This window comes from Saccopteryx bilineata, chromosome 6 (assembly GCF_036850765.1).
Source record: "Saccopteryx bilineata isolate mSacBil1 chromosome 6, mSacBil1_pri_phased_curated, whole genome shotgun sequence".
Lineage (NCBI taxonomy): Eukaryota > Metazoa > Chordata > Mammalia > Chiroptera > Emballonuridae > Saccopteryx > Saccopteryx bilineata.
In genome coordinates this window covers 195,633,475-195,661,418 of record NC_089495.1, presented here as the reverse complement: position 1 = coordinate 195,661,418, position 27,944 = coordinate 195,633,475, and the positions used below count along the sequence as shown (strand labels likewise).

General features: G+C 52.5%; 1 protein-coding gene across 3 annotated transcripts in view; it reads left to right on the top strand.

Moving 5' to 3' along the window:
- The window catches only part of HNF4A (hepatocyte nuclear factor 4 alpha), a 65,836-nt gene that overhangs the window by 34,651 nt on the left and 3,241 nt on the right, over positions 1-27,944 (top strand). Inside the window, exons 1-9 of one of the 3 annotated variants that reach the window (XM_066234339.1) lie at positions 696-929; positions 5,219-5,393; positions 6,856-6,950; positions 12,953-13,059; positions 15,885-16,040; positions 19,390-19,477; positions 20,352-20,507; positions 23,937-24,173; positions 26,838-26,990. In XM_066234339.1, the coding sequence (XP_066090436.1) occupies positions 815-929; positions 5,219-5,393; positions 6,856-6,950; positions 12,953-13,059; positions 15,885-16,040; positions 19,390-19,477; positions 20,352-20,507; positions 23,937-24,173; positions 26,838-26,990 (1,282 nt within the window). In that variant the 5' untranslated portion in view covers positions 696-814. Of the gene's footprint in view, positions 1-695; positions 930-5,218; positions 5,394-6,855; positions 6,951-12,952; positions 13,060-15,884; positions 16,041-19,389; positions 19,478-20,351; positions 20,508-23,936; positions 24,174-26,837; positions 26,991-27,944 lie in introns of those variants that run through there. The other 2 variants (XM_066234340.1, XM_066234341.1) reach the window with 2 other exon arrangements.

Genomic DNA, 27,944 nt, shown 5'->3' with positions numbered 1-27,944 from the left:
GAGGGAGCGGAGGAATCAGGAGGATGTGGGAAATGGAGTCTGTCTGGGCCTGAGCAGCTGTGGGCTGTGGGGGCTGGTGGAGGCCCTGGTGGGGTCATGGGAGCAGAGGCATGGAACCGGAGGGGAGTCCAGCCCCATCAAACTTCCGATCTGTTCTGCTCCCAACGGAGGTGGGAGACGGGAAGGGAGCTCCCAGCACAGGGACCCAGAAGATTGGTGTCCGGGGCCTGGGATTTCGGTTTTAAATCCGTGAGCCCTGCGGCAGCTTTATCTCTGTAAGAGCATTGAGGGTAGAAGTCGATGATTTGGGAAGTGGTTGAATCGGGGCGGCTTGGTGGTGCCCTGTCGGTGTCCCAGCGCATCAGTCGGAATGCCTGACTTGGAGTGACAGTGACTTGGAGGGTGGCTGAGTCAGGGGTCAAGTGAGTGCTGGTGAGCTAGCCTCTCCATCTTGCAGAATCAATAACCGAATATCGAATATCGGTGAGTTAAGGCCCCACCAGTTGTAATAGCACCCCGGGTGTCAGCCAGAAACCAACAAACAGGCAAATCCCTGCAGCCCCGCCCAGACTATCGAGCAGTGGGGGAGCCGATTAACCATTAACCCCACCCTTCCCGGGCAGAGCCTCCACCCCTCGCAGAGGCTAGGCCAGGACTCCTGGGAGATCCTCCCAGAGGACAGTTTGAAAGGCAGGAAGGCAGACAGCGCACCTGGGAGGAGGCAGGGGGAGGGTGAAGGGCGGGGGCCGCGCAGCCTGGAGCCTCTGGGGTGGGCATCCTGGGCAGGGCAAGTGACTGAGGTGTGGAGGGGAGGATGCGCCTCTCCAAAACCCTGGTCGACATGGACATGGCTGACTACAGTGCTGCGCTGGACCCAGCTTACACCACCCTGGAGTTTGAGAATGTGCAGGTGTTGACGATGGGCAATGGTAGGTGGGGGCAGGGGTACCCAGGAGCGCCAGTTGCGGGCAGGTATGCCCAGGTATGGGAGCGGGTTGGTTGGTGTTGCTCAGTGTTGGGTTGGGAGGAGAATGATAGACCAGGTTGGTTCAATAAGGCAGCACAGGTGTTGCCAGGTGAAGGAAATGTGCCTGGGTACAGTGACCAGGGGCATTCTGGGTCAGGGGAGGCCTGCAAAGGCAGATCTCTAGCAAAAGTAGGTCCCAGGAATTCCTGCCAGGCCCTTCTGGTCCCTGGTACCTCAAAGCCAGCATGTCACTGGGAGCGGGGCCATCACAGTCAGCTCCCTCTTGCACCTAGCTCTAGTGATGGCGCCCCACTTCTTGAATCCCCTGGGCCCTGGCTAGATGGAAAGGTATGTCCATTCCCTGGAGTGGTGGATGAAGGCACAAATGTTTCTGGGTCTTTGAGACTTTCCTGGGGTGAATGCCCCACTTAGAATAAATGGAGTTCTCAGGGAAGTTTTGCTAATGAGACAGCAGTCAGTAGTGTGTGTGCATGCACGCATGTATGTGTGTGTGATTGTGGGCTTCTCTTGATGGGGTGTGCATGCAGGAGTTCCCTGGAAGTGGGCGGGCGGGTGGTGCATGGGTTGGCAACCATAGGCCTGTGGGAACCATTTGCATGTTTGTGTTCATTTGTCTGGGTGTGCCTGTTCCGTGTCCATTTTCATTTGTGTTTGTTCTTTGAGTGGGTCGTGTTAGTTGTGTCTCTGGAGGCGCCTGTGTTTGTCTTGCTTACATCTGTAAGTGGCGGTGAGTGTGTATGCATGTGCCTGTGGATATTTGTACACACATACTGTGGATGTGGATTCGTTTGTATGCCCTGTGGTTCCTGGGCACACATGCCCTGCATGGGCATTCTGACTCGTGTCCTGTGCGTACCTGCTTGTGTACATGTCACGTCCTGTACAGGGCTGGCGCTGTCTGGTGGTCACGATTACGCAGACATGATGGACAGGATTTTGACATTGCCATTTACCAAATGAGGTTCACGTCAGCAACATGTCCGTTTGTCTTTGAGCAGATTTTGTTGCTTTTATATGCCTCCCCAGATGTATGCATCGCTCCCACATCACCGGGAGCCCATCTAAAAGGGGGGGGGGTCTTCTCACAGGAGGTGGGGGAAGGAGAGAGGCTTGGAAGCCAGGAAGTTCCTGGAGAGGAAGATCCCTCACTGGTGGTAGGCCAACCTCAGAGGAGAAGTGGGTGGCAGCGGCCAAGGTCAACCTGCCACCTGCCTTCCTGCCCTGGCTCTGTGGCTTCAGCCAAGGCCTCTAAGACTTGTGGTCAGTTTGGCTCAGCAAGAAGGAGGTGACTGCCCTGCCTGTGGTAGTAAACACTGTCCATGGCCAGTCTTACCGACTGCTCGCCTGCTCCTGTCATCCACTCGCTGTGTGACCTTGGGCATGTCCCCTCACCTTTCCTGGCCTCTTCTACAAAATGGGCTTACTTATCCCAAGCCTGCTTGTTGGCCAGCTTTTTGGAGTGTCCAAGGGTCACGTGAAGGAGCTGAGGGAAAAACACGCAGGAAATGGTAAACAAGGAGCTGCTGCACTAGGCAGGGTGCTGTGTGACCCCATAGGGACACCGTGTGCTGTTGCACTCCTGGCCACCGCCCAGCTCCAGGCTGCTCCCTGGAGCTGGCACCATCTACCCTCCAGAGCTCATGCCTCCAGCTCCCAGGAGTCCTGAGTCAGAGGCCAAGCCCCTTGATTGGGTGACCTGAAGACAGGACAGCTTCCTGCTCTGGAGCCAGAGAGACTGGGGCTCGAATTCTGGCTTAGGTTCTTTCCTGTTGGAACCTCAGTTTCCTCATCTGTAAAATGGGAATATATAACTTATTTATTTATTTATTCATTTTAGAGAGGAGAGGGAGAGACAGAGAGACAGAGAGAAGAGAGACAGAGAGAGAGAAGGGGGGGAGGAGCTGGAAGCATCAACTCCCATATGTGCCTTGACCAGGCAAGCCCAGGGTTTCAAACCGGCGACCTCAGCATTTCCAGGTCGACGCTTTATCCACTGCACCACCACAAGTCAGGCCTGTAAAATGGGAATAAATAATAGCACCTGCCTTTCAGGGCTAACTGGAGGCTAAAATACGATAAGGTGCCTAAGACCTTAACACGGGTGATTGGGCCTGGCCCCACGTGAGTCATCAGGAAATCTGAACAGCTGTAAGAAGGGTTTCGTTCTTTACTGGGGTTTGGAGTGATCTGAGAGTTAGGGTTAAGTTTGGCATGCATCCTAGGCTGGTAGCCAAAGACTCCAAGAATAGTTCCTGTCTCCTACCTGCAATTCCGAATCCACAGCAGCAAGGGGGTCCTTGCTTCATAGGCCGCAGCAGACACTCCAGCAAGGGCAGCAATGGTCAGGGTCGTCCAGCCATACCTGGGCCATATATCTGGCTCCTTTCCTTAGCGGCAGTGTGAAGACCCTGGGCAAGCCACTTACTTGGCCTCTCTGAGCCTGGTGTGCTCACCTGGAAAATAGGGCCCATCAGCTGACCCCAGGGGTGAGGTGATATACTGGGCAGCACTGAGCCCGTCCTGCCCAGGATGTGGGTACCCCTTCCCCCAGCCTCAACCTGAATGGCCAGGAATTGTGGGGTCAGCTCTTTCCAGGGGTCTGGGGAGGCAAGGCTGCAGGAGAAAGGGCACCAGCATGGCTTAACAATTATCCCCATCTCCAGGAATAATTCACCAAGAGGAGAGGGTCACACTCCTGGGCACCCTTGGGAGTCTAGGAGATGTTCAGCCAGGCGACAGTGGAATGAAATGTAGCGGTGTCCGCTCTCGCATGGAGACTGCCTTCTGCTCTGAGAATTTTCTTCTGTAGAAAAGTTTTTATTTCACAAATGCTTATTATGTGACAAGCACTTCACCGAATCACCATAACAGTCCCAGAGCACTTTCCTCCTGTTTTACAAGGGAGGAAACAAGGCGAGAAGTTACTTCAGCCAAGGTCACATGGCTAAGAAGTGGGTAAGCTGGGATTCAAACTTGGCAGACAGGCTACAGACTTTGTGCTCTTTATTAAATTTTTTTTTTAACTTATTGCTTTTTTTTTAGAGTTGAAGGGAAAGAGAAAGAAACCTCAATTTGTTCCACTTATTTATGCATTCATTGGTTGATTCTTGTATGTGCCCTGACCGGGGATTGAACTTGCAACTTTGGTGTATTGGGACAATGCTCTGACCACCTGAGCTACCCAGCCAGGGCCAGACTCTGTGCTCTTAACACAGTGCCATGCCCCTCTCCAGTTCTTACCTGATGTCCCTTAGGAATCCAGGTCCGATTCAGGGTTTCTGTGAAAACACGTGTCTTATGACTTTGTGTGGTGCACATGCATGCATTTTTCAGGGGAGATGAAACATAGTGTTTATCATCTTCTCCAAGAGGTCTATTCTTGGTGAAAGATTTGTGTATAAAAAGAGGGTATGGCTACTGAAATTGAAAAAAATATTGAAAACCATTGGACTGGTAGAATTGCCCCCTTTACAATTAGGGCTCTACGGTGAGACTCAGGGGAAATTGAAGCAAGGAAAAAAAACTTGCCCAAGTTCAAGGTGAGTTAGTGGCAGCATCAGCACTAGCACCCCAGGACCCCCAGCACTTAATCCAAGACCCTCGCCACCTGCATCTTATAGCCCTCCTCACATTCATATAGTTGCAGTAGCTTTTGCCTCTGGGACAAGAGGTGTTTGAGCGGTGTGCAAATCCTTGCCATGACTCTCCCAGGAGGGCAAATGAGCTACTGTCCTTGGTGCGTGTCTTCTCACTTCTTGGGAGAATTGGCAGGGCCCTTGGACACTGAGCTGAGACCCACCCCACCCTGGTCACTTGATGAGAAGTGAGGGGCAGGACCTGGTCCTGGGCAGATGCTTGGGGATCAGTTTTCCCTTCCACAGCCCCCTCTGCCCAGTCTCAAGGTCTGTAAGGGTTGGATGCATCCTAGGGTGTGGCCAAGTTTTCATTGCTTCCCAGAGAAAGCTGGGCTAGCAGTCTCCACCACAGGAGAAATGAACCCTCACAAACAACTCTGTGAAGTCACTGTCACACCATCCCTAAGTTAGAGATGCCAAACAGGAGTTCCAAACGGCCAAGGGGCTCGCCCAAGGTCACTGAGGGAGTGGGAACACCATGATATTCTGGCTGAGGCTGAAGCCCTGGGAGATCCCCACAACACTCATATTGGTTTGTAAAAAGAGGTGACTTTCTACCCCTCCTGAGCCTTCACTCTTTTTTCTTCTGGTGCAGACACATCCCCATCAGAAGGTGCCAACCTCAATGCAACCAACAACCTGGGTGTCAGTGCCCTGTGTGCCATCTGTGGGGACCGGGCCACAGGCAAACACTATGGTGCCTCAAGCTGTGATGGCTGCAAGGGTTTCTTCCGGAGGAGCGTGAGAAAGAACCACATGTACTCCTGCAGGTGAGGAGCCCTGCTTGGGGCTGTGACTCATCCAGCTGGGAAATGGGCATACCTGGGCTAGTGTTCCCTCGGGTCTATCTTCTCCCTGACTAGGTCCCAGAGGCATCTGCCCTTCAAGGTCCTCAAGCCTCCTCTGGTTATTTAGGCTTTGTGGAATCAGATGGAAGCAACCATTCTAGGAACCTCATTCACTGATCAGAAAGCTGTGGGCTGCCCTTTACTGAGCACTTACTATATGCAAGCACCATACTAATTCTATGCATGTATTTAATCATTCCTACAGGCCAATTGTTATTTTCCTCATTTAGCAAATAAGGATCCATGAGGCTTAGGGTCAAGCCTCCTCTGAAGCCTCAGAGGATGGGGCCCATCCCCCAAACTGGTGCTTTTTCTCGAGCAAATATGGGATTGGCCCCAGATCTTTCCATTCACCCCACGGGCTTCCTAAAACCTCAGATACACCTCCTTTAAAGGCATCTGCCATTCTGAGTGACAACAATAATGAAATAATAACCATTCGCTATGAGCATTTGCCATGTGCGGATATTGTGACAAGCTCCATTCAGGTATTACCTCATTTTCTCTTGTTAATGCCCCTCTGAAGTGTTATTCCCATTTTATAGAGGAGGAAGCTATGGCTTGGACTTTTCCCATTGTAACCTGGTGGCGGAGCCCAGGTTGACATTCAGGGACCCGCCATAATCACTGTGGGGCACTGCCTCTACTTATATTCCCCTCCAGAGTATGGTGGACCAAGTATTGACCTTTAGCTATACCCAGGAGCTCGCTCTGGGCTCTTTGCTTTTATAGGATGCGGTGGAAATAGCAGTGCTTTGATACTCTAGGGCAGGGGTAGTCAACCTTTTTATACCTACCGCCCACTTTTGTATCTCTGTTAGTAGTAAAATTTTCTAACTGCCCACCAGTTCCACAGTAATGGTTTATAAAGTAGGGAAGTAACTTTACTTTATAAAATTTATAAAGCAGAGTTACAACAAGTTAAAGCATATAATAATAATTACTTACCAAGTACTTTATGTTGGATTTTTGCTAAGTTTGGCAGAATAAATCTTTATAAAACAACTTACTATAGTTAAATCTATCTTTTTATTTATACTTTGGTTGCTCCGCTACCGCCCATCATGAAAGCTGGAACGCCCACTAGTGGGCGGTAGGGACCAGGTTGACTACCACTGCTCTAGGGGCTAGGGTTCCCAATTTGGCTCTGCCATCTGGCTGAATGGTCCAGGTCTACATGCTGCCTCTCTGAGCCTCAGTTTCCCCACATTTAATAGGACAGGGTTGGACTCCATAGGGCCTTTCTCACAGTTAACATGAGAACTCCTGAGATAAAGGGTTAGAGCAAAGAAGCTGGGGTCAGCCGGATGGCCAGAGTTCTAGTTCAGTCCTGGGAGCGGGAGGGCTGTCCCTTCTCCATCCAACCATCCAAAGCCCTCCCCAGGTTTAGTCGGCAGTGTGTGGTGGACAAAGACAAGAGGAACCAGTGCCGCTACTGCAGGCTCAAGAAGTGCTTCCGGGCTGGCATGAAGAAGGAAGGTGAGCCTCGGCCCTTTCCCTGCCACCTCTGCCCCACCCGCACCCACGGCTCCCCACAGTCATTTACAACTGAGCCCACAACTTTATGACTCGGTGACAGGCCCCAGGGTGACTGGCTAATGGCTGAGAGCAGGAAGGGCCTAGAAATCTGACCATAGGGAGGGGCTGGGCTTGGTCTTGAGAACAATTCCAAGAGATAAACTCCTGCTCTCAGCTCCTTGGGTTCCCAGCCACCACCCCCCTGCCCGCTGTCACCACCCCCCTGCCCACAGTCACCACCCCCCTGCCCGCCGTCACCACCACAGGGCGGCCAAGGCATGTGTTTTTTCTTTATATACGATCTGGAACATTAAGAAAAGTATAGAGAACATTACAAATGTCCATGGACCACCCAGACTCAGCAAATATGAATGGTGCGGGGAGGCTGTGTTCTTGAGCTTCCTGTCCGGGGACAGGTGCTCCAGTTCCTTAGTCATCATTCTTGAGTATCAGGTGAGTCCAACTTTTCACGTTCTAGGGAATGGGAACATGGCCCCACTTGCCTGGGTGGCGAGAAGAGGACGATTGGAGCACAGCGGTTGAGGTCGGCCCAGGCCTCCTAATGCCAGCAGAACCAATCACACGGATGGTTCCTTTCATCCTTTCATTCCTATGACAACCCTATGTGGCTGGCACGATTATTATTATTTTTTTTTTTTTGAGATTTTATTTATTGATTTTAGAGAGTTGAGTAGGGGGTGAAGCAGGAAGTATCCATTCGTAGTTACTTCCCATATGCGCCGTGACTGGGCGAGCCTGTGGTTTTGAACCAGCAACAGCACTCCAGGTTGAGGCTTTATCCACTGTGCCACCACAGGTCAGGCTGACACAATTAATATTCCCCCTTTCCGTGGACGAGGGAACCCAGCCCAGGATGGTTCAGCAGCTTGCCATAGGCCTCACAGCAGGTCAAGGGAAGCTCTAGGGTCTGAATGCAGAGCTTCGAACTCGAGTCAGTGCTGCCTGGCTGATACCTCCACGCTGCCTGCTTTATGCCTTCCCAGACCTCAGGAACATTTCAACAATTTCAGCCCAAATTCAAGAAGCAAAAATCTTTTAACTGCTTTTCAAAGTAACTTCATTTTCAAATCTCTTCATTTTTTTCTCCCCTCACTCACATTTCCCAGCTCTAGGACTAGCCCCCGGCTGTGGCATCCTAGCCAGACCTTTGGTCCAGTCCCTCCACCACCCCCTCCCCATGGCAGGGACCTGGGACCCAGCCTGCCTGAGCCTGCTGAGGAGAGGTGGCAGCCTCCCGCCCTGTCTCTGCTCTGACACCCCGTTGGCTCTGCTCCTTCCCTAGGAAATATCTTCTGTGTCTCATCCTAATAGGGCCTTGGCTTAAGCACATGCGTCCTATCAGCAAACCTGGGCCTGTGTTCCCCGATGAAGGAGTGTCCCCCTCCTGCTTTCAACACAGTTCTAGCACCGACCTCAGTGGTTCTCAGACTCGGGAAGGGGCTTCTTCAAAGGGCCCGTGTCCCCCCGCCTCTTCCCTGCCCAGTGCTCAGTGGCGCCGAGCCTCTGACAGTCTCCCCTCCGAGCTGGGAACCACTCTGTGAAATGAGAAACGTTACACATGGGAATGTGGTATACCGGGGTGGGCAATAGTAGGTTAATAATAATAACTAATAATACAATAATTAATAAATAATACAAGAGTAAACTTTGCGTACTCACAACTGTAAACCTACGTTTGCCCACCCCGGTCCGTATGAAGAGCTGGTGGCAAGAGGAAGGGTGAGAGCTATAGTCTAAGGGCCCAACAGTCCGTGGGTCTAGTAGTCCACGATGCTATTGCCCTCGCAGTCTAAGGTTTTAGGTTCAAGAGGATGACTCTCTCATGTTAAAATCTGCCCCCTTGTGACAGGCAAGGGGAGAAGGATCAGGGGTCAGCAGCCTTCCTAAGCTCAGTCTTTATTTATATATATGTCTCTTGTTAAGCACCCAGAACCATTTTCACATGTATCACTTAGGGGAAGTTTCTGCCCCTTCTGGACTCTATAAAATGAGTGGGTGGGTAACCACCCTTCCCAGCTGTGTGTGTCTCACCAGACTCTGGGGCCTGTGTGTTTGTTTTGTGGTCTTTCCCTTGAGCTGCCAAGGAGGTGCTGGCCCATGTCCTGGTTCCTGGAAGGGCAGTGAGAGCACCAGGCCACCTGCCTTAGCTTAGCCGTGAACATAGCCATTGCTTCTTGGTTCAGGGAAGATGGCACAGCACCCGGGGGATAGAAGAATCGTCTGACGGCAAGTCAGTGTGGGCAAGTAAATGCTGGTACTTACTTCCGTGCCTGGGTTAAGATTGTGCGATGAGCATGTGTTGTTGGTTGCTTTGAGAATAGGCCAGGGTAGCAAGGTGTTCAGTTGCCACTGCGATCAAGCTCTGGGAAGTAAGAATGTTACTAGTTCTGCCTCAGTCCTATGGCCCCAACACCCCTCCTTAGCCTGGTAGGAAGTTCCGGTGCCAAGAGAGATTCTTGGAAGCTACAGGGTTCAGAAGAGTTGGGACAAGTCTTCTTTTTTCTTCCTTGATGGTTTTAGCAGGATTCGGGCAGTTAAACCCAAAAGTAGTCCCTGAACGGTCATTTGTATGGTGACTCAAAAGTCACGAGACTTTGGAGGATGATCACTTTGCAGGGTATATAGATACCAGATTATAGTGTTGTACACCTGACCTATATTAAAGAAAAAAAGGAGTACCTGAAGACAGGAGGGCATGGGCTGCAAGTGAGATTTATAGTCTGGCTAGGTGTATACAAGGCCGTTAAACCTCCCTCTCTCCCCTTTATGGGTGGGGGACTGGGGCAGAGAGGAGATGAGATTGCTCCAGGGTGGAGTCAGGACTAGAACCCAGGCTCCCAGGCTCCCAGGACTGAAACTGGGAGGGACCAGCAGGGAAGTTCCTCTTGACCCAGGGAAGGGCTCCAAATCTCACAGGCCTGTGAGTCTCCACCAGAGGATCTTCTGTGGTGGCCAGGAGTGGGGTCCCTGAAGTGATAGATTCTGGGGAGAAACCTGGGGGTCAGTGGGCATGACTGCAGGACAAGAATTCTTTCCTGTAACCTGACACCTGCCTAGGCCTCAGCGGGTGGGCCAAGGACAAATGTCAGGCTCCCAGCATCGGAAACCCAGACCCGGAAGCAGGGCTAGGGGTGCAGGAGGTGTGGGTTGGTGGTGGGCCCTTTCTTGGAACCCCAGCTCAGCCCCCCAAGGTCCCTATCCAGGGATTTTCTGAGAAGACAGCTCATCATCCTCTCCGCCTCTGCCCAGGTTGGTTAATATTCAATAGAAGTTACATTAGGGCCCCGACCCTGCTAATACTGAGCAAACATTTGGAAAACATCATTCCGTGACTGAGCTCGCGCCGGGCACTGATAAGGCCGGCCTAACCTTGAGGAGCCCAATCCGCAGCTGCTGACCGCAGCCCTTTTATTCAGCCTGCCTCCTCTCAGTGCCCTGGTGGGTGTGGGCAGCCTCCGTGGGAGGGGTTTGGGCAGGGCAGGTGGGGCAGGCTTAGGGCTGGGGAGCGGTTCTGGGAGCTGGCCCCGTGCAGGGTGCTGGGTCTCCAGAGAGGTTTCTTATCTCGGGACTTCTGTATTGTCCCGCTGACTCCTGGCTCCGTTTGGGCTGTCTGACTTTCATTCTCTGATTTCAACAATGTGTGAAATCCAGAGAAAGTTGAATGACTGGGGCATCAGTGTTCCACTGAGAAACGGGGCATAGGGCACTCCCAAGAATTAAGCCTGTCTCCTCCAGCACCCTCAGTCATTTACTCAGCAAATATTTATTGAGCACCTACTATGTGCCAGGCTCCATTCTAGTAGCTGGGACCACAGCAGTGGACAAGAGGAAGGGAGTTCTTTCTGGGGCTTTCCTTCTCAGAGAGAGACAGAGAATAAAGAAATGAACACAGAATTTCACAGTAAGTGCCAAAAAGAAGAATAAAGCAGGGTGAAGGGCAGAGTGTGAGGAGGGAGCCCCATCAGATAGGCAGGCGGCCAGGGAGGGTCTCTCTGAGAAGGTGACATTGGCTCAGGGACAGGAGTGACATGAAGATACAGTAAGCCAATGGGGAGAGGATTCCAGGCAGTGGAAACAGCAGCAGCAAAGGCACTGACGGCGAGTGGCAACTGCGTCCAAGGAGCAGTGAAGGCAGGTTCGGGGACAGTGTGAATGAAGGACCTCAGAGAGGAAGGGCCACAGGGGGCTGTGACTTGCTCGGTGAGTGGCAGCTGCATCCAAGGAGCAGTGAAGGCAGGTTCGGGGACAGTGTGAATGAAGGACCTCAGAGAGGAAGGGCCACAGGGGGCTGTGACTTGCTTCCTAGTGAGAGGGGGAGGCACTGGTTATGGGCAGTGGAGGGCTGTGGCCTGAGTTTCCCTCTTAGTTCACTGCGAGGGCACAGACTAGAGGGGCAAGGCCAGAAGACAGGGCCTGGAGAGGGGGCCTGGGCTACCCCGGGGCAGAGAAGCAGGACCCAGACAGAGGGCCTGAGGATCGGTTCTGTAAGGGTTCCTGACAGCCCGTGGGGCGTGAGGAACAGTGAGAGAAAGACTCCCAGGCTGGAAGAGAGAGGATGAACCTGCCTGTTCCCGAGACGGGAGGACAGCAGAGCAGCAGGTTTGGGGGGCAGAAGCTGATAGATGGGAGCGGGGCCCAGAGAGAGGAGATGATTCCTACCACATGCAGAATGAGTGGCAGCTCCAGCAGGAGCTGGGTCTCCTTCCACCTCGTCCTCCCTCCTTCCAGCTTCAGCCAAGCCTCACTGCGCAGGGAGGCCTCTTAGAGTCCCAGGGACAGGGCCTAGGCAGCAAAAGGTCCATATGGCATCTTAGGTCAGGACTGGCCTAGATGCGGGCGAGCAGTGGGTGGACAGAGGCGCCACATCTCTGAGTTCCTGGGAGAGAGCCCTGCAGTGGGGCAGGAGGACACGTTCCTTTGCTGTCTCTGGGGAGGTGTGTCTGCAGCCCACACAGCTCACGCTGATGGATGAGACTGCAGGTCAGGTGGGGCTCCCGGTCCCTTGTCCAGGCCTTCTGCCCCTGCCCCGGTGTTCAGGAATTCTGGGCCATCTCATGTCACCCAGAGGAATTCACTTTGCTTATTTTACATAGTTTTATCTGGAAAGAAAGGGGCCCTTTTCCAAAACTGGGGAAAACCTGTTATCTAGACAGAGTCCCTCTTCAATGCTCAAGACCCATCTTTTTTTTTTTTTTTTTTTTTTTTTTCTTTTTCATTTTTCTGAAGCTGGAAACAAGGAGAGACAGTCAGACAGACTCCCGCATGCGCCCGACCGGGATCCACCCGGCACGCCCACCAGGGGCGACGCTCTGCCCACCAGGGGGCGATGCTCTGCCCATCCTGGGCGTCGCCATGTTGCGACCAGAGCCACTCTAGCGCCTGGGGCAGAGGCCACAGAGCCATCCCCAGCACCCAGGCCATCTTTGCTCCAATGGAGCCTTGGCTGCGGGAGGGGAAGAGAGAGACAGAGAGGGAAAGCGCGGCGGAGGGGTGGAGAAGCAAATGGGCGCTTCTCCTGTGTGCCCTGGCCGGGAATCGAACCCGGGTCCTCCGCACGCTAGGCCGACGCTCTACCGCTGAGCCAACCGGCCAGGGCTCAAGACCCATCTTAAGCCCTGTCATCATTGTCTTGAATGCCTCCAGTGACCCTCCAATGGGTGGGTCACTCCTGCAGTCACCGCATTGTGATGGGCACAGTTCTGGCACTTGGAAAGTTCTTCCACAAGTTGGGTCAGCATCTACCCTCCTTCCCACAAGCTGATCTGAGCTCTGCTCCCTGAACACCCCCTCTCACTCTCGCTTCCACCTGTGTCCTGCAGAATCTCTTTCTGGGCTGAACTCTCTCTCCTTGCACCTCACCCACTCCGCATCAGTGATGTGACAAGCCTCCCCTCTGCCATATCCCTGCCCTCCCTCCTCACCTCTCTCTGCCATCCTCACAGCTGTCCAAAACGAGAGGGACCGGATCAGCACTCGGAGGTCAAGCTATGAGGACAGCAGCCTGCCCTCTATCAATGCGCTCCTGCAGGCCGAGGTCCTGTCCCAGCAGGTACTGGGGTGACCCCTCCATCCACCTGGAACCCCTCCCCCACTAAAGAGGAGTCTCACCTCCACCTTGTCCTCCCCAGCCAAGCCCTGGAGCAGCAACTAGAAGGATCCTCAGATATCACAGAAGGGAAACTGCCAGTGTCACACGGCCAGTGTAGAATAGAGACAACGCTCGACCCCAGGCCTAGCGCTCTGGGACCAGTGTAGAACAGAGACGACGCTCGACCCCAGGCCTGGCGCTCTGGGGCCAGTGTAGAACAGAGACGACGCTCGACCCCAGGCCTGGCGCTCTGGGGCCAGTGTAGAACAGAGACGACGCTCGACCCCAGGCCTGGCGCTCTGGGGCCAGTGTAGAACAGAGACGACGCTCGACCCCAGGCCTGGCGCTCTGGGACCAGTGTAGAACAGAGACGACGCTCGACCCCAGGCCTGGCGCTCTGGGACCAGTGTAGAACAGAGACGACGCTCGACCCCAGGCCTGGCGCTCTGGGACCAGTGTAGAACAGAGACGAGGCTCGACCCCAGGTCTGGCGCTCTGGGGCCAGTGCAGAACAGAGACGACGCTCGACCCCAGGCCTGGCGCTCTGGGGCCAGTGCAGAACAGAGACGACGCTCGACCCCAGGCCTGGCGCTCTGGGGCCAGTGTAGAACAGAGACGACGCTCGACCCCAGGCCTGGCACTCTGGGGCCAGTGTAGAACAGAGACGACGCTCGACCCCAGGTCTAGCACTCTGGGGCCAGTGCAGAACAGAGACGACGCTCGACCCCAGGCCTAGCACTCTGGGGCCAGTGTAGAACAGAGACGACGCTCGACCCCAGGCCTGGCGTTCTGGGGCCAGTGTAGAACAGAGACGACGCTCGACCCCAGGCCTGGCGCTCTGGGGCCAGTGTAGAACAGAGACGACGCTCGACCCCAGGCCTGGCGCTCTGGGGCCAGTGTAGAACAGAGACGACGCTCGACCCCAGGCCTGGCGCTCTGGGGCCAGTGTAGAACAGAGACGACGCTCGACCCCAGGCCTGGCGCTCTGGGGCCAGTGTAGAACAGAGACGACGCTCGACCCCAGGCCTGGCGCTCTGGGGCCAGTGTAGAACAGAGACGACGCTCGACCCCAGGCCTGGCGCTCTGGGGCCAGTGTAGAACAGAGACGACGCTCGACCCCAGGCCTGGCGCTCTGGGGCCAGTGTAGAACAGAGACGACGCTCGACCCCAGGCCTGGCGCTCTGGGGCCAGTGTAGAACAGAGACGACGCTCGACCCCAGGCCTGGCGCTCTGGGGCCAGTGTAGAACAGAGACAACGCTCGACCCCAGGTCTGGCGCTCTGGGGCCAGTGCAGAACAGAGACGACGCTCGACCCCAGGCCTGGCGCTCTGGGGCCAGTGCAGAACAGAGACGACGCTCGACCCCAGGCCTGGCGCTCTGGGGCCAGTGTAGAACAGAGACGACGCTCGACCCCAGGTCTGGCGCTCTGGGGCCAGTGTAGAACAGAGACAACGCTCGACCCCAGGTCTGGCGCTCTGGGGCCAGTGCAGAACAGAGACGACGCTCGACCCCAGGCCTGGCGCTCTGGGGCCAGTGCAGAACAGAGACGACGCTCGACCCCAGGTCTGGCGCTCTGGGGCCAGTGTAGAACAGAGACGACGCTCGACCCCAGGTCTGGCGCTCTGGGGCCAGTGTAGAACAGAGACAACGCTCGACCCCAGGTCTGGCGCTCTGGGGCCAGTGCAGAACAGAGACGACGCTCGACCCCAGGCCTGGCGCTCTGGGGCCAGTGCAGAACAGAGACGACGCTCGACCCCAGGTCTGGCGCTCTGGGGCCAGTGTAGAACAGAGACGACGCTCGACCCCAGGTCTGGCGCTCTGGGGCCAGTGTAGAACAGAGACGACGCTCGACCCCAGGTCTGGCACTCTGGGGCCAGTGTAGAACAGAGACAACGCTCGACCCCAGGTCTGGCACTCTGGGGCACTTTCGAGCTTATCCTGCTGCCGGCATCACGCAGGCCAGGCAGAATTGTCGCTTTCACTGAGGGCCTGAGGTCAGCTCATCCCCAGGAGAACAGAGAAGTGATGAGCAAGTGGACAGAGTAGCAAACTGGGACTCAGCCAGCTTCTTTTTTTTTTTTTTTTTTTTTACAGAGACAGAGAAGGAGTCAGAAAGAGGGATAGACAGGGACAGACAGACAGGAATGGAGAGAAATGAGAAGCATCAATCATCAGTTTTTTGTTGTGACGCCTTAGTTGTTCATTGATTGCTTTCTCATATGTGCCTTGACTGTGGGCCTTCAGCAGACCGAGTAACCCCTTGCTCGAGCCAGCAACCTTGGGTCCAAGCTGGTGAGCCTTGCTCAAATCAGATGAGCCCACACTCAACCTGGTGACCTCGGGGTCTTGAACCTGGGTCCTCTACATCCCAGTCCGACGCTCTATCTACTGCGCCACCACCTGGTCAGGCTTAGCCAGCTTCTTGCTGTGTGACCTTGGGCAAGTCACAGCACTTCTCTGGGCTGTGGTTTCTTCATCTATCAGATGAAGATGATAAATTTTGCCCTGCTTCTCCCCTAGGGCTGAAGGGTTTCTTGGGGTTCTAAGGCGCTGGTGGAAGAGGAGGCAGGGGCCGGCAGCAGGTGAAGGCCCAGAGGGAGCCCTCCTCACTCACCTCTGCCTTCTTCAGCCTCCTTCTTTCTGTGCCTTTTTTCTTGAGCTCCCTCTGGACCCAAGAAGGCACCCACAGTCCCTTTCCCCACTTCCAGACAGGGAAACGGTCTGTGCAGGGCTCCGCGAGCGTGGGGCAAGCCCCGCCCCCAGCACTGCCCGGCCTCTCTCCCCAGATTACCTCCCCTGTCTCTGGGATCAATGGAGACATCCGGGCAAAGAAGATTGCCAGCATCGCCGACGTGTGCGAGTCCATGAAGGAGCAGCTTCTGGTGCTTGTTGAGTGGGCCAAGTACATCCCGGCTTTCTGCGAACTGCCCCTGGATGACCAGGTAGGTGCGGGCGGACCTGGGCTGCGGGCGGTGGGGACACCAGGCAGGAGGGTCCTGCTGGCCCACTTGAGATGCAGCCTTGGATTGATTTGATCTTATTTAACAAAACTCACATAGTGCTTATATGTGCCTGGAGTTGTTTAAATCACTTTGCAAATATTTAATGTCTCTAACACCCCCTGAAGTAGTGCTATTATTAGTTCCATTTTATAGGTGAGGAAACTAGGGCAGAGAGAGGTTGTGTAACTTGCTCAAGGTCACACAGCTAGTAACCAGCAAAGCTGGGATTAGAACCAAGCAGGCAAGCTCCAAAGTCCAGGCTTCTTTCTATACACTGCACCGCTGTACTGGTCCCCTCTCCCAAGCGGTTACTGACAGGGGTCCAAGGCCAGGAATCAGGAAATTTGAACCTGAGCCCTGGTTTTAAGATTGGTTCTCTGTGTGATCTTGGACAGATTACTTCCGGTCACTGAGTCTCAGTTATCTTGTCTGTAAAGTGGAAATTAGAATACCTGTTTCAGAGAGTTGTTGGGAGGATTGAGGACATTACCGTTTGAAAAGTGTCAATCATGTAACGAGCACCTACACAGTGCCTGCGCCATGGCTGCCTCCCTAAATGTCAGCCTCTTCCTTGTGTCCCCCCAGAATGGTTTACTTCAGCATTTTAGTTCCCAAAGTACATTCTTTGGCAGACCAAAAACGTCCCCGTGGGGAGGGGGGTCTGAGGACAAATGAGTTTCTCAGATACTGCAAATGATAGCTCCTGCTTAGGGTTCCCCTCAGGCCTGTCTGGGAAAAGAGAGCTGGTCTGGGCCACCTTCTCAGCTCTGAGGGAACCTTGGGGTCGCTGGTGCATGGGGCCAAGCTATCAGTTCCTGGTGCATTTGTTTCTCTGTTTTGCACATTTGCACAAGAGACTGGCAATGCATGTCAGTCTGTTGAAGTTTCTGAGAAGTCCCACAAGCAAGGCAGCTGTCGAACTTTGTGGATGGACCCAGGGCTTCTGGAACTCCTGTGATGCCCAGACCCTCCTGGGAACTGTTAGTGTCCCATGGTGGGACACGCTGGGCAAGCCCTGGGTTGGCTGGTCCTCAGCCTCACAGCGGGGGCTGGATCTGGTGCCCTCTCACATGGACTCCTCCTACTGTGGGAGGGATGGCAGCACAGGGGTCTTGGCAGAGCTGTGCCTGCCTGCTCCCCTGCTCCTTGTGTTCTGGCCCTGGTCCCCTCTGCTGGAGAGTCTACATTAATGTTTAATCCCTTCTGTTCCTTCCCAGGGGCTCAGCAGGGCAACAAGATACCCCCAAGTTGAACAATTGTTAACCTCGATTTCCCACCCAAACCTCCCTGGCTGGGGCTCAGAGCATTCTCAGAGAGCAGTGATGGGTGGCCAATAACACGGGACAATCATTAACACCCCCCTGCCTGCTCACCCCAGAACAGCCGCCATGTTAGGGGCTGGACCTGGGACCATGAGGGTTCCCAGCTCCCCATTCATGGTATACGAGGAGCCCATCTTGCTCAAGATGGGGGTTGCAGGGAGGAAAAGGCATACCTTGGAGAATTAGGGGTCACAGTCTTCCAAAGGATACCCCAAGTTAGAGACATTGCCCCAGGAACTACCTTCCAAGTTCGTTTGCCTCTTGTTTTGTTTGGGACATCAATCCATTGAAACCTGTAAAACTGGGTAGCATTGGATAAGGGTACTGAGGCCTAGAGAGGGCAGGTGATTTGCCCAAGGTCACAAAGCAAGGCAGCCACAGAGCTGGGACCTGATGCCAGGTCTTCTGCCTCTCAGTTTGAGAGCCACTAGGTAAGTGACAAAGGACCTGCACAGTGCCCGGTGTGCAATATAGGAAATGCTCAATAATATGCGTCCTTGTCCTGGTGGGGAAAATGCACTCTCAGCTCCTGTTTTCCATTTCTCCTCTTTTCCTGTCATCCTCACAAGGTTTAGCCACAGTGGGACAGACTAGGTAAGGACACGTGGCTGCCCAGCAGGGGCTAGATTTGGAGAGGAAGTTAGGTAGTTTGCTCATTCATTTATTCACCCATTTCTTCCTTTCTTCATTCAAACAAGTATTTATTGAATGTTTATGGTGTGCCTTAGAACAATTTCACCTCCTTAGATAGGCCTTTTTTGACCTTCCCATTTACGTAGTCACTCTTGCCCCATTACTCTTTATCATATAACTGTATCCTCACCTCCCTGTATCCCTCCCTCTCCCTCCCTTCCTCCCTCCCCTGCTCTCTTCTTCTCCTCTTTCTCTCTCCCTCTTACCTTCCCTCTTTCTTTCCCTTGCTCTTGTCCTCTTTTCCCTTCCTTTAAACACTGTGTGCCCGTTGTCTTAAAATTGTCACTTAGTAGGCACTTAACATTTGATGACTGAAAAGAATGAACAAATGAATTCATGAACAAGAGCGTTTTCACTTCATAATTTAGCCTGCTAAAAAACCTCTAAACTCCCTGACCCAACCTTGCAGAGAAGACACTTGAGGCTACCAGCCTGCTGCATTTTTTCCAGCCCACCTTTTAGTTCTCACGGGAGCGCTAAAGCAGATGGTTCTGAAAGGGCAGGTGCTGTCCCCCTGCGAGTTGGCTGGGCTCCTACCTTTAGTCTTCCAAGGCAGCCTTGTCCTCTCTGCAGGGAAGGGGTCAAGTTCAGCCCCTTCTGGGACCAGTGCTCGTGCCATGGCCTTGGGTGGGAACCAACTTCCACATCCAAGTTCTTGTAACTCCCTCTCAGAATCCTAGACTCCTGCAGTGTCAAGTGGGAAGATGCCCTGAAAATCTTCTGGAGCAGAGATTTCTCAAACACAGTGCACATCAGAATCAGCTGGGGAACCTATTTAATGCAGATCCTTGGCCCAACCCCGTACATACAGAAGCAGCATCTCAGGTGGCAGGGCCTGAGAGTCTGCCTTTTATAAACCACTTTTCGTGATCTTTCATAGCTGATCCATGGGTAGAAATTTGGGACCCACGGGTTTAGAACTTTTGGGATAGTAGGTCCTCTTTAGGTGATGAAAGCCTTAGAATGCTGTTGGTTTCACCAGGCACATAAACCAGGCTCAGAGGAGAGCGGCAACTTGCCCAAGGGCACAGAAATGCAAGGTCAGAGTCAGCGTTTGGTCTCCCTGCTCTGAACGCACGTTCTCCCCCCTTCTGGGTTCCTGCCGAATCTTTTCCAGGCCCCGGGTTTGATCAGTGAAGGGAGGATGCCCATGTTATAGTTCAGGCAGGTAAAGGCAAGGGAAGCATGGAGCTGACTTGCCCAAGGTCAGCGCGTTGGCTAGGGGCAACCTTCCCAGGGTGCAGACACTAGACACTGTCCCTTCTGTCCTCCAGGTGGCCCTGCTCAGAGCCCATGCCGGCGAGCACCTGCTGCTCGGAGCCACCAAGCGATCCATGGTATTCAAGGACGTTCTGCTGCTAGGTGAGGAGGTGGCCTGCCCAGCCAGGGCTCTGTGGAGGGCACAGGAGATGGCTGGGGTGGTGTGCTGGGACAAGGGAGACAGATCAAAAATAGTCCTGTCCTCAGTGCTCTCGATTGGATACTCTCCTCGGAGGCAAGGAAATATGGATGCAAGGAATTAAAGTTCCCCAGTATTAAAGTTCAAGCACACACAGGGCTGGCCCTGGAATCGCTCATGTGTTCTGGTGTGCTTTCTGGAAGAGACAGCCAGAAATAGCACAAACTCCAGTCTCTGTCACCTATGCCTTCATGGCATGTTTATTTTAGTGCTACTGTAGATCACACTGTGGGCCAGATCCTAGTCTGAGTACTTTACAAAATATCAACTCGTTTAGTTAACACAGCTCTATGAGGTAAGCTTTATTATTTATCCCATTTTACAGATGAAAACAAACAAACAAACAAACAAACAACAAAAACAACCAAGGCACAGAAAGTAATCTACCCAAATATAATTAGCTAGTTAGTGGTAGAAGAGGGTCCAGCCCAAGCAGCCAGGTTCCAGAATCTGGGCCCTTCACCCTGATGCTTTGGGGCCTCCCAAGGGGCCCTAAAATGTCATCAGCCTTGTGGGTCTTGGAGAATGGAACTTGGCTGATGTGAAAGGACCCTAGAAAGCCAGCTCCAGGCCTGGTCCCAGACTTCAAGCAACACGTTCCTTTTATCTGGGCCTTAACTTCCTCCTCCGTAAAATGGGCATGACAGTGCCAAAGGGGTGCTCCTCCTGTGGGTACCAGCTGCATTGCAACTGCAAAGGACAGGGCCTGTCCAGAGCTAGGGGTATGGGACGCGCCCGTGTGGCTTCTCCATCCCCTTCCCTTCCCAACCCATCCAGGTAATGACTACATCATCCCACGGCATTGCCCGGAGCTGGCAGAGATGAGCCGGGTGTCCATGCGCATCCTGGACGAGCTGGTGCTGCCTTTCCAGGAGCTGCAGATCGATGACAACGAGTACGCCTGCCTCAAAGCCATCATCTTCTTTGACCCAGGTATAGTCCACCCCTGCCACCTGTCCTTGATGCTTCAGACCCTCCGTCACACTGCTCCTTGTGGGTGACATGCCCTGAGTTCACAACCTCATCTCCTTAACACAACAGCTGGCAGAGGGCATCTTTATTAGCTCCGTTTAACAGATGAGGAAAATCAAGGTTCAAAGGGATGCTATGCCTTAACAGGGCACACTGACTCCAGAGGCTTGGGTTTTTTCTTTCCTTTCCTTTCTTCCTTCCTTCTCTCCCCTTACCTCCTATGTTCTTTCCTTTCCTTCTATCTTTTCTTCTTTTCCTCAAAAAAATTTAGCAAAATAATATCTGCACACATTTAAAATGCAGAGCAGGGGTCCCCAAACTTTTTACACAGGGGGCCAGTTCACTGTCCCTCAGACCGTTGGAGGGCCGCCACATACAGTGCTCCTCTCACTGACCACCAATGAAAGAGGTGCCCCTTCCGGGTGCGGCGGGGGCCGGATAAATGGCCTCAGGGGGCCGCATGTGGCCCGTGGGCTGTAGTTTGGGGACGCCTGATGCAGAGAGTCCTCCCTGCCCCACTTTTCCTGCCAAAGCCTACTCCCCAAAGGGAACCATTTCCGATTCATAACTGTTTCTTCTGGCTGTTACTTTGAGCTCTAAATTAAATGCTAAGCCGGTTCTTTCTTGATTTATCTTTGTCAATCATGTTTTTCCTCCTGGGCTGCTGGGGGATTTCACTTTCCTCTGTCACCATTCCCACCCCCACCCCCATCCTCAATATATTTTGGTGTCTCTGTAGATCACCTGTATAAAATGTGTTCCGTGCTTACGCCTTTATTTCTCATGCTGTCAGTTGTGGAGAGTTTTTTCTAACCTTTCACCTCACAGGATGACGATACAGTAGTCCCCCTCATCCACAGTTTTGCTCTTTGTGGCTTCAGTTACCTGTAGTCCACCATGGTCTGAAAACATTAAATGGAAAATTCCAGAAATAAACAATTTGTAAGTTTATTTCTTACAGCGTGATGAGGTCTCGCAGCCTCCTGCTTTGTCCCACCTGGGATGTGAGCCATCCCTTTTTCCAGCGTGTTCTCTCTGTTTTACTTAGTAATGGTCCCAAAGCGCATGAGGAGTGATGCTGACACTTAGGACATTCCAAGGAGAAGCCGTAAAACACTTCTTTAGGTGAAAAGTGAGAATGATACAATAAGATATTTTGAGACAGAAAGAGACCACACTTAGGTAACTTTTATTATAGTGTTTTGTTATAATTGTTCACTTTTATTATTAGTCATTGGTGATAATTTCTTAATGTGCCTAATTTATAAATTGAGGCTCGTGATAGGCATGTACGGAGGGGAAAAACTATGGTGTAGAATGTGGTATAGAAGGGTTCAGTACAGTCTGTGGTTTCAGGCATCCACAAGGGTCTTGGACTGTATCTCCCGCAGGTAAGCGGGGACGACTGTATTGCATGCAGCTCTTGACTCTCCTCTTGCCATTCCTTCTTCTGAATTTCCACCTGCATCTGTAGTTATGTCTGTGCAAAGCCCAACTTTATTTCACAATGTCAAGATTCCTGGGCCCCAAAGGCTTGCACGCTTCCTCCCTTCCCTCCTGACATGTTAGAGAGGGCCTACTATGTGCCAGGCACTGTCTTAGAGCTGGGCCCCACCTGCATGAAGATCACCTCTAGTAATAGCAGTAATGAAGAAGAAGATGACCACCATTTCTGGTCATCCTAAGAATGCTCTTTATGGCGCCATTCTAAACACTCTGTGGGAATACCTCGCTTACTATTTGCAACATGGTACCTGTGAGGTAGGAACTATTATCCCAGTTTTCAGATTAGAGAGCTGAGGCCTAGGGAGATTGGTTAATTTGCCCAAGGTCACACAGCCAGAAAGTGGCAGAGATCGGATTTGAACTTCAGACTATTCAGCTCTCAAGCCCATACTCTTACCAACCACGGACGATTCCCCATTTCTTACAGGGTAAGATTTCTAGCTCTGGTTTCTCTGAGAGCCTGGCCCAGGCTGTGTCCCCTGCAGCGCTCAGCACAGGGCTAGACAGAGTAATTGCTCCATGAGGTGCAGGGTTACGGATGCTGAGTCACAGTCAGCACCTGGCTTGGAGGGGCAGGCGGCCTAGACTAGGGCCTGGCATGTAGGTGGTGCCCAATAAAAGTTTGTTGAATGAATAAAAGAATGCACAAACATGGTTCAGTGGAGAGAGCTCTGGGTTGGGTAAAATTCTCTTTCTGCCACTTACTTTTTTTTTTTTTTTTCTTTAAAAGACAGCATATTGAAAGAGAGAAAGAGAGGCAGGTTTGAGGGCAAAGCAAGTTGGAGGGAATGTGTATGTTTTTATTATTATTATTTTATTTATTCATTTTTAGAGAAGAGAGAGAGGAGGGAGGAGCAGGAAGCATCAACTCCCATATATGCCTTGACCAGACAAGTGCAGGATTTTTTTTGAACCGGCGACCTCAGTGTTCCCAGGTCGACGCTTTATCCACTGCGCCACCAGAGGTCAGGCTCTGCCACTTACTTTAGGAAATAAATACATACCTCCATGAGTCTGAGATTGCTGACTGGAGGACTACCTGAGTCCCCTTCTTGAGAACGAGGATCTAGAATTTTACCCGTTGATTATTTTTTGTTTACTTATCCTTCCATCCATCCACCTATTCTTTCATCTAGTTACCTCTCCAACAAATATTGACTATGCATGGCACTGGGTGGTGGTTACAGTGACAAAGGAGACATCTGTCTGCCTGCACAGAGCTCACAGTCTAGTGGAAGAGACAGTTGCCTCCTGTGTGCTCAGTAGTAATGGAAGAGCCACAGAAACTTGGGGCAGGATGGACACTCATAATGCAGACGTGGGGAGGGTGGGATGGGAAGGCCTCCTGGTGGAGGTGAACCCCAAGCCAAGACCCTAAGTGGCACAGGCAAGGGAGCAGGGAAGCAGGGCTGCGGTTCTAAGGCAGCAGAGGCAGCGTGTGCTGAGATCTGGACAGTGGGACCTTGGCTGGGACTCAGGAGCCCCAAGTCCACATCAGGGACCTGCCAACAACTGGATGTATAACCCGGGCCAAGTCCTTTTCCTGCTCTGGGCCTCAGTTTCCCCATATGGAATGAGGAAGTTACACATGAAGTGATTTCCTCTTGGGTATGAAGTCCTGTCCTCCATCCCCCACTCCCCCTCCTCCCGTTCTGCATCTTAGGAAAAGTGTCAGAAATGCTTTCCTGCCTGGGTCCAGGAAGCTACCATCGTGCTAGTGTACCCTGGTTCTTGAGGACCCTGAATGCACATCCCAGCACTGCTGAGGACTCCCTATGTGACCTTGGGCCACTAAGCCCCTGATCAGGGCCCCATGAGTCAGGGGAGGTCTGGGTGCCCACCCCCGGATGCTCCAGCTGGGCCCCGCTGCCCCTCCCGTTGCAGATGCCAAGGGCCTGAGTGACCCGGGTAAGATCAAGCGGCTGCGGTCCCAGGTGCAAGTGAGCCTGGAGGACTACATCAACGACCGCCAGTACGACTCGCGCGGCCGCTTCGGCGAGCTGCTGCTGCTGCTGCCCACCCTGCAGAGCATCACCTGGCAGATGATCGAGCAGATCCAGTTCATCAAGCTCTTCGGCATGGCCAAGATCGACAACCTGCTGCAGGAGATGCTGCTGGGAGGTCCGTGCCAGGCCCAGGAGCTGAGAGGTGGGCGGGGCTGGGGCCTCTCCTAGACAAGCTTCACGCAGACATGGGCTCACCTCTGCGCTCCATCACTCCCTCACTTTGTGGCTTTGGGCAAATCCCTCAAGCTGCCTGAGCCTCAGTTTCCTCATCAGGAAAACGGATAGTGGTCCATTTATTCAGGTGCTGAGAGCCTAGCATGTGTCAGTCACTGTTCTAAGAGCTGGAGATTCAGCCGAGAACAAGATCTCTGCCCTCTTGGTGGTTGTGTGTGTGTGTGTGTGTGTGTGTGTGTGTGAGAGAGAGAGAGAGAGAGAGAGAGAGAGAGAGAGACTGTATGCACACACACATGTGCCCGAGTCTCAAACACAAACCCAAAGCTCAGGATGAAAGGCAACTCCATGGTGTCCCAGCAATTAGGAACCATGGAAGGAGATTGGAGGAAATCTAGCCGGAGGAGCAAAGCGAGGGAAACTCCAGAATCCAAAAGAAGAGCATGTTTAAGGAGAATGGGACATTTAAAGGTGTTAAATTCCACAGGACAGGGATGGAAATGTTCATTGGATTGGCGACATGGAGGCTCCTGCTGATTGTGAGCCCTTGGGAACAGGCAGTAATCAAATAAAGAATAAAGAGGTTAACGACAAATATTTAAATAACCAGGTAAAATGATCGACCATAACTGAAAAGGGGCCTCTTGATAGGCTCTCTGAAGTGGTGACCTTTGTGCCTAGACCTGAGGGGTGAAAGGAAACGGAACCTGTAAAAGCATTCTCGGCGGCAGGAACTAATGCCGAAGTCCTGAAGCAGGAGAGCGCGGTGTGTTCAAGGAAGAAGGATGAGGTTGAGAGACGGGGAGCTGTGTGAGACGAAGCTGGAGGCCAGGCAGGAACCAAATGATGCGCGTGCAGTTTTCTAGGCCATGGTCAGAAATGTGGATTTTATCCTCACACACTATCATAAGAAGAGTGAAAATCAAGCCACTCTGATTGTTGGGTAGAAAGTGAATTTGGTGGTGGGGGCAGAGTGGAGGCAGGAGACCCCTGAGGATGCTGTCTCCAATCAGAGGAAGGCTGATGGAGGCTGGGACAAATCATGACTGCAGAGAAAAGTTCAATAGTCTATGTGGAGGAAGAACCCGCAAGATTGCTGATTGATCAGTGGCAAGGAGGGAGGAGAAGGGGAAGAGTCAAGGATGAAAACGATGCTTTTGCTTTGAGTACCAGGAATGCTGGTTGAGTAATTTACTAAGATGGTAAGATGCTGTAAAAACAGTTTGAGGCTGGGTATGGTGGCAGTGGTGAGAGGTGAACCAGGAGATTCATTGTAGACGTTAGTTAAGCTTGAGATGGCTATTAGATATCCAAGTTGAGTTATCAAGGAGACATTTGGATGCCCAAGTCTCAAACACAAACCCAAAGCTCAGGATGAAAGGCAACTCCATGGTGTCCCAGCAATTAGGAACCATGGAAGGCGATTGGAGGAAATCTAGCCAGAGGAGCAAAGCGAGGGAAATTCCAGAATCCAAAAGAAGAGCATGTTTAAGGAGGACAGGACATTTAAAGGTGTTAAATTCCGCAGGACAGGGATGGAAATGTTCATTGGGTTGGCGACCTGGAGGCTCCTGCTGATTGTGAAAAGAGCTGTGTCAGAGGACCGTGGGGAGGGAAACTCAGCTGGGAAGTGTTACGTGTGGGTGAGCAGGAAAGTGAAGTGGAGTTAACAAGCGTAGACAACCCCATGAAGCTGTTTTATTCTGAAGGGGAGCCATGAGAGAGCCGACAATGAGAGCAAGGGAGTGATTGTAACAATGGGCAATGGAATCTTGGCTGGGCTAAAAGAGAAATAAAGATGGCGCGATAGTGACAAGTGGGGGTCGCTGCACTGGCAGCCTCAGTAGGGCTGGAGGATTTTTGCAGAGATGGTACTAGATGAAGAAGCGGGAAGGGTAGGAGGCAAGAGCCAGGTGAGGAGGCTTGGACTCACTGTGATGCGCACAGACAGAAGGGGTTCTTCCCAAAGGGTGGGTCACAGATACATTGATTACTGTGTGTATTCCACGGAAGGAGAGGGTTACTTCCTACTGGAGTGGAGAGAATGGGGAGAGGCCTCCCAAAGGAGGAAGTATCTGAGCTGAAATTTGGTCTTGTGAACATGGAAGGGTTGAGAAGACATCTCTAGTGAAGCCAAACCCATGAGCAAAGCACAGAGATGGGAAAGTACAGAGAAACACTGCGATGCTATCAGTATGTCAGCTTGGCTGAAAGAGGTGTGGGGAAGAGACTGAAAGGTGAGTTGGGACCAAAATGTTGAAGGACTTCCATGCCAAGCAACTTTGAGAGCCATCGATTCAATCCATTAGGGTAACATGCAATCAACACTCATTATTATTTAAATTATCTCAATGCTTCCTTCTGTGCTCCTTGTTTCTTTTAAATCACTTTTGTTCTCTTGGTTTGTTGGGTTCTCTTAATACCCTCATAAAGCCTGTGGATAGGAATGGTAAGCCCCAGTGTACTAACCCAGGAGTAGAAATCCAACAGGCATCATCAATAATGGGTGGGCAGGTTGCCTGGCCACACCTGAGGGAGATGTTGTCTCAAGGCCCATGGTCCTTATCTTGAGTTCTCCATCTTCACTGAGTGCCCCCTCTACCTACAGGGTCCTCCAGTGATGCAGCTCATGCCCATCACCCCCTGCACCCTCACCTGATGCAGGAACACATGGGCACCAACGTCATCGTTGCCAATACGATGCCTGCTCACCTCAGCAATGGACAGATGTGTGAGTGGCCCCGACCCAGGGGGCAGGCAGGTGGGCAACTTGGGCTCTGCTCAGGAAGGGGTAAGGTTGGGACCTAAGAGGAGAGCCAGGAGAAGGCTGGGGCTAGAAGATGAGAACCAGGATAAAACAATTCTCTGTGCTCCCGGCGGGAGAAGGGGTGGGGCTGTCCATTTGGTAAGGTGGTTGTTCAGTGAGGTGACTGACAGCCTCTTGGGATGAGTTAATCCACTAGATGAGGTTGCCCATCGGATCAGGGCGCCCATTAGAGTGAAGATTCTGTTAGGTGTTGTCCGCTAAGTAAAATTGTTCATTAAATAAGTCTCAAATGGGTAAAGCTATCGATTAAACAGGTGGGTGAGACTATTTATTAGTGGGGGTGTCCACTGGACTAGACTCCTCTGAGGTGAAATCTCACAAGAGGGAGATTGTTCCTGACAAAGTTCTTCAAAGAATAAGGTTATCATTGGGATGAGGCAGTCCGCTAAAATGAGATTTCATTTCAAGGAGATTGTTCTTTGGGAAAGTTGTCCATTGAATAAAGTTAGCCAAGAGGGTCATGATCAAAGTTACTTTCTTAACCTGTTTTTGGGGTAAGGCCAGTTAGTTTCAGTTACTCATCTACCTAATATCAGAGAAATGGTATTTTTAAAGCCAGTTAGCCAGAACTTGGGTTTCATCAGCTGTTGCTCCTCTCCAAGAATGGGTGTTCCTGTCACATGTCCCATTGTCCTTGGAGAGAGTCAGACTTGGGCCCTGGTTCGGGAGAAGCAGCCCCGTCTCCATATTAAACGGTGGGGGGGAGGGGATGGGCGTTGGTAGGACCTGGGGGAAGGCTCTGACCGCAGAACGCCGCCCGGCCACAGCCTTCCAGACCTCCTGGGACTTACGCCTCTGACCTGGGACTCAGGAAGTGTGGGCCCTCAGAGACCTTAGAGATTGTCCATTTTCATCCTCTTCCCCTTTTCTAAAGAGGGAACCAAGCCC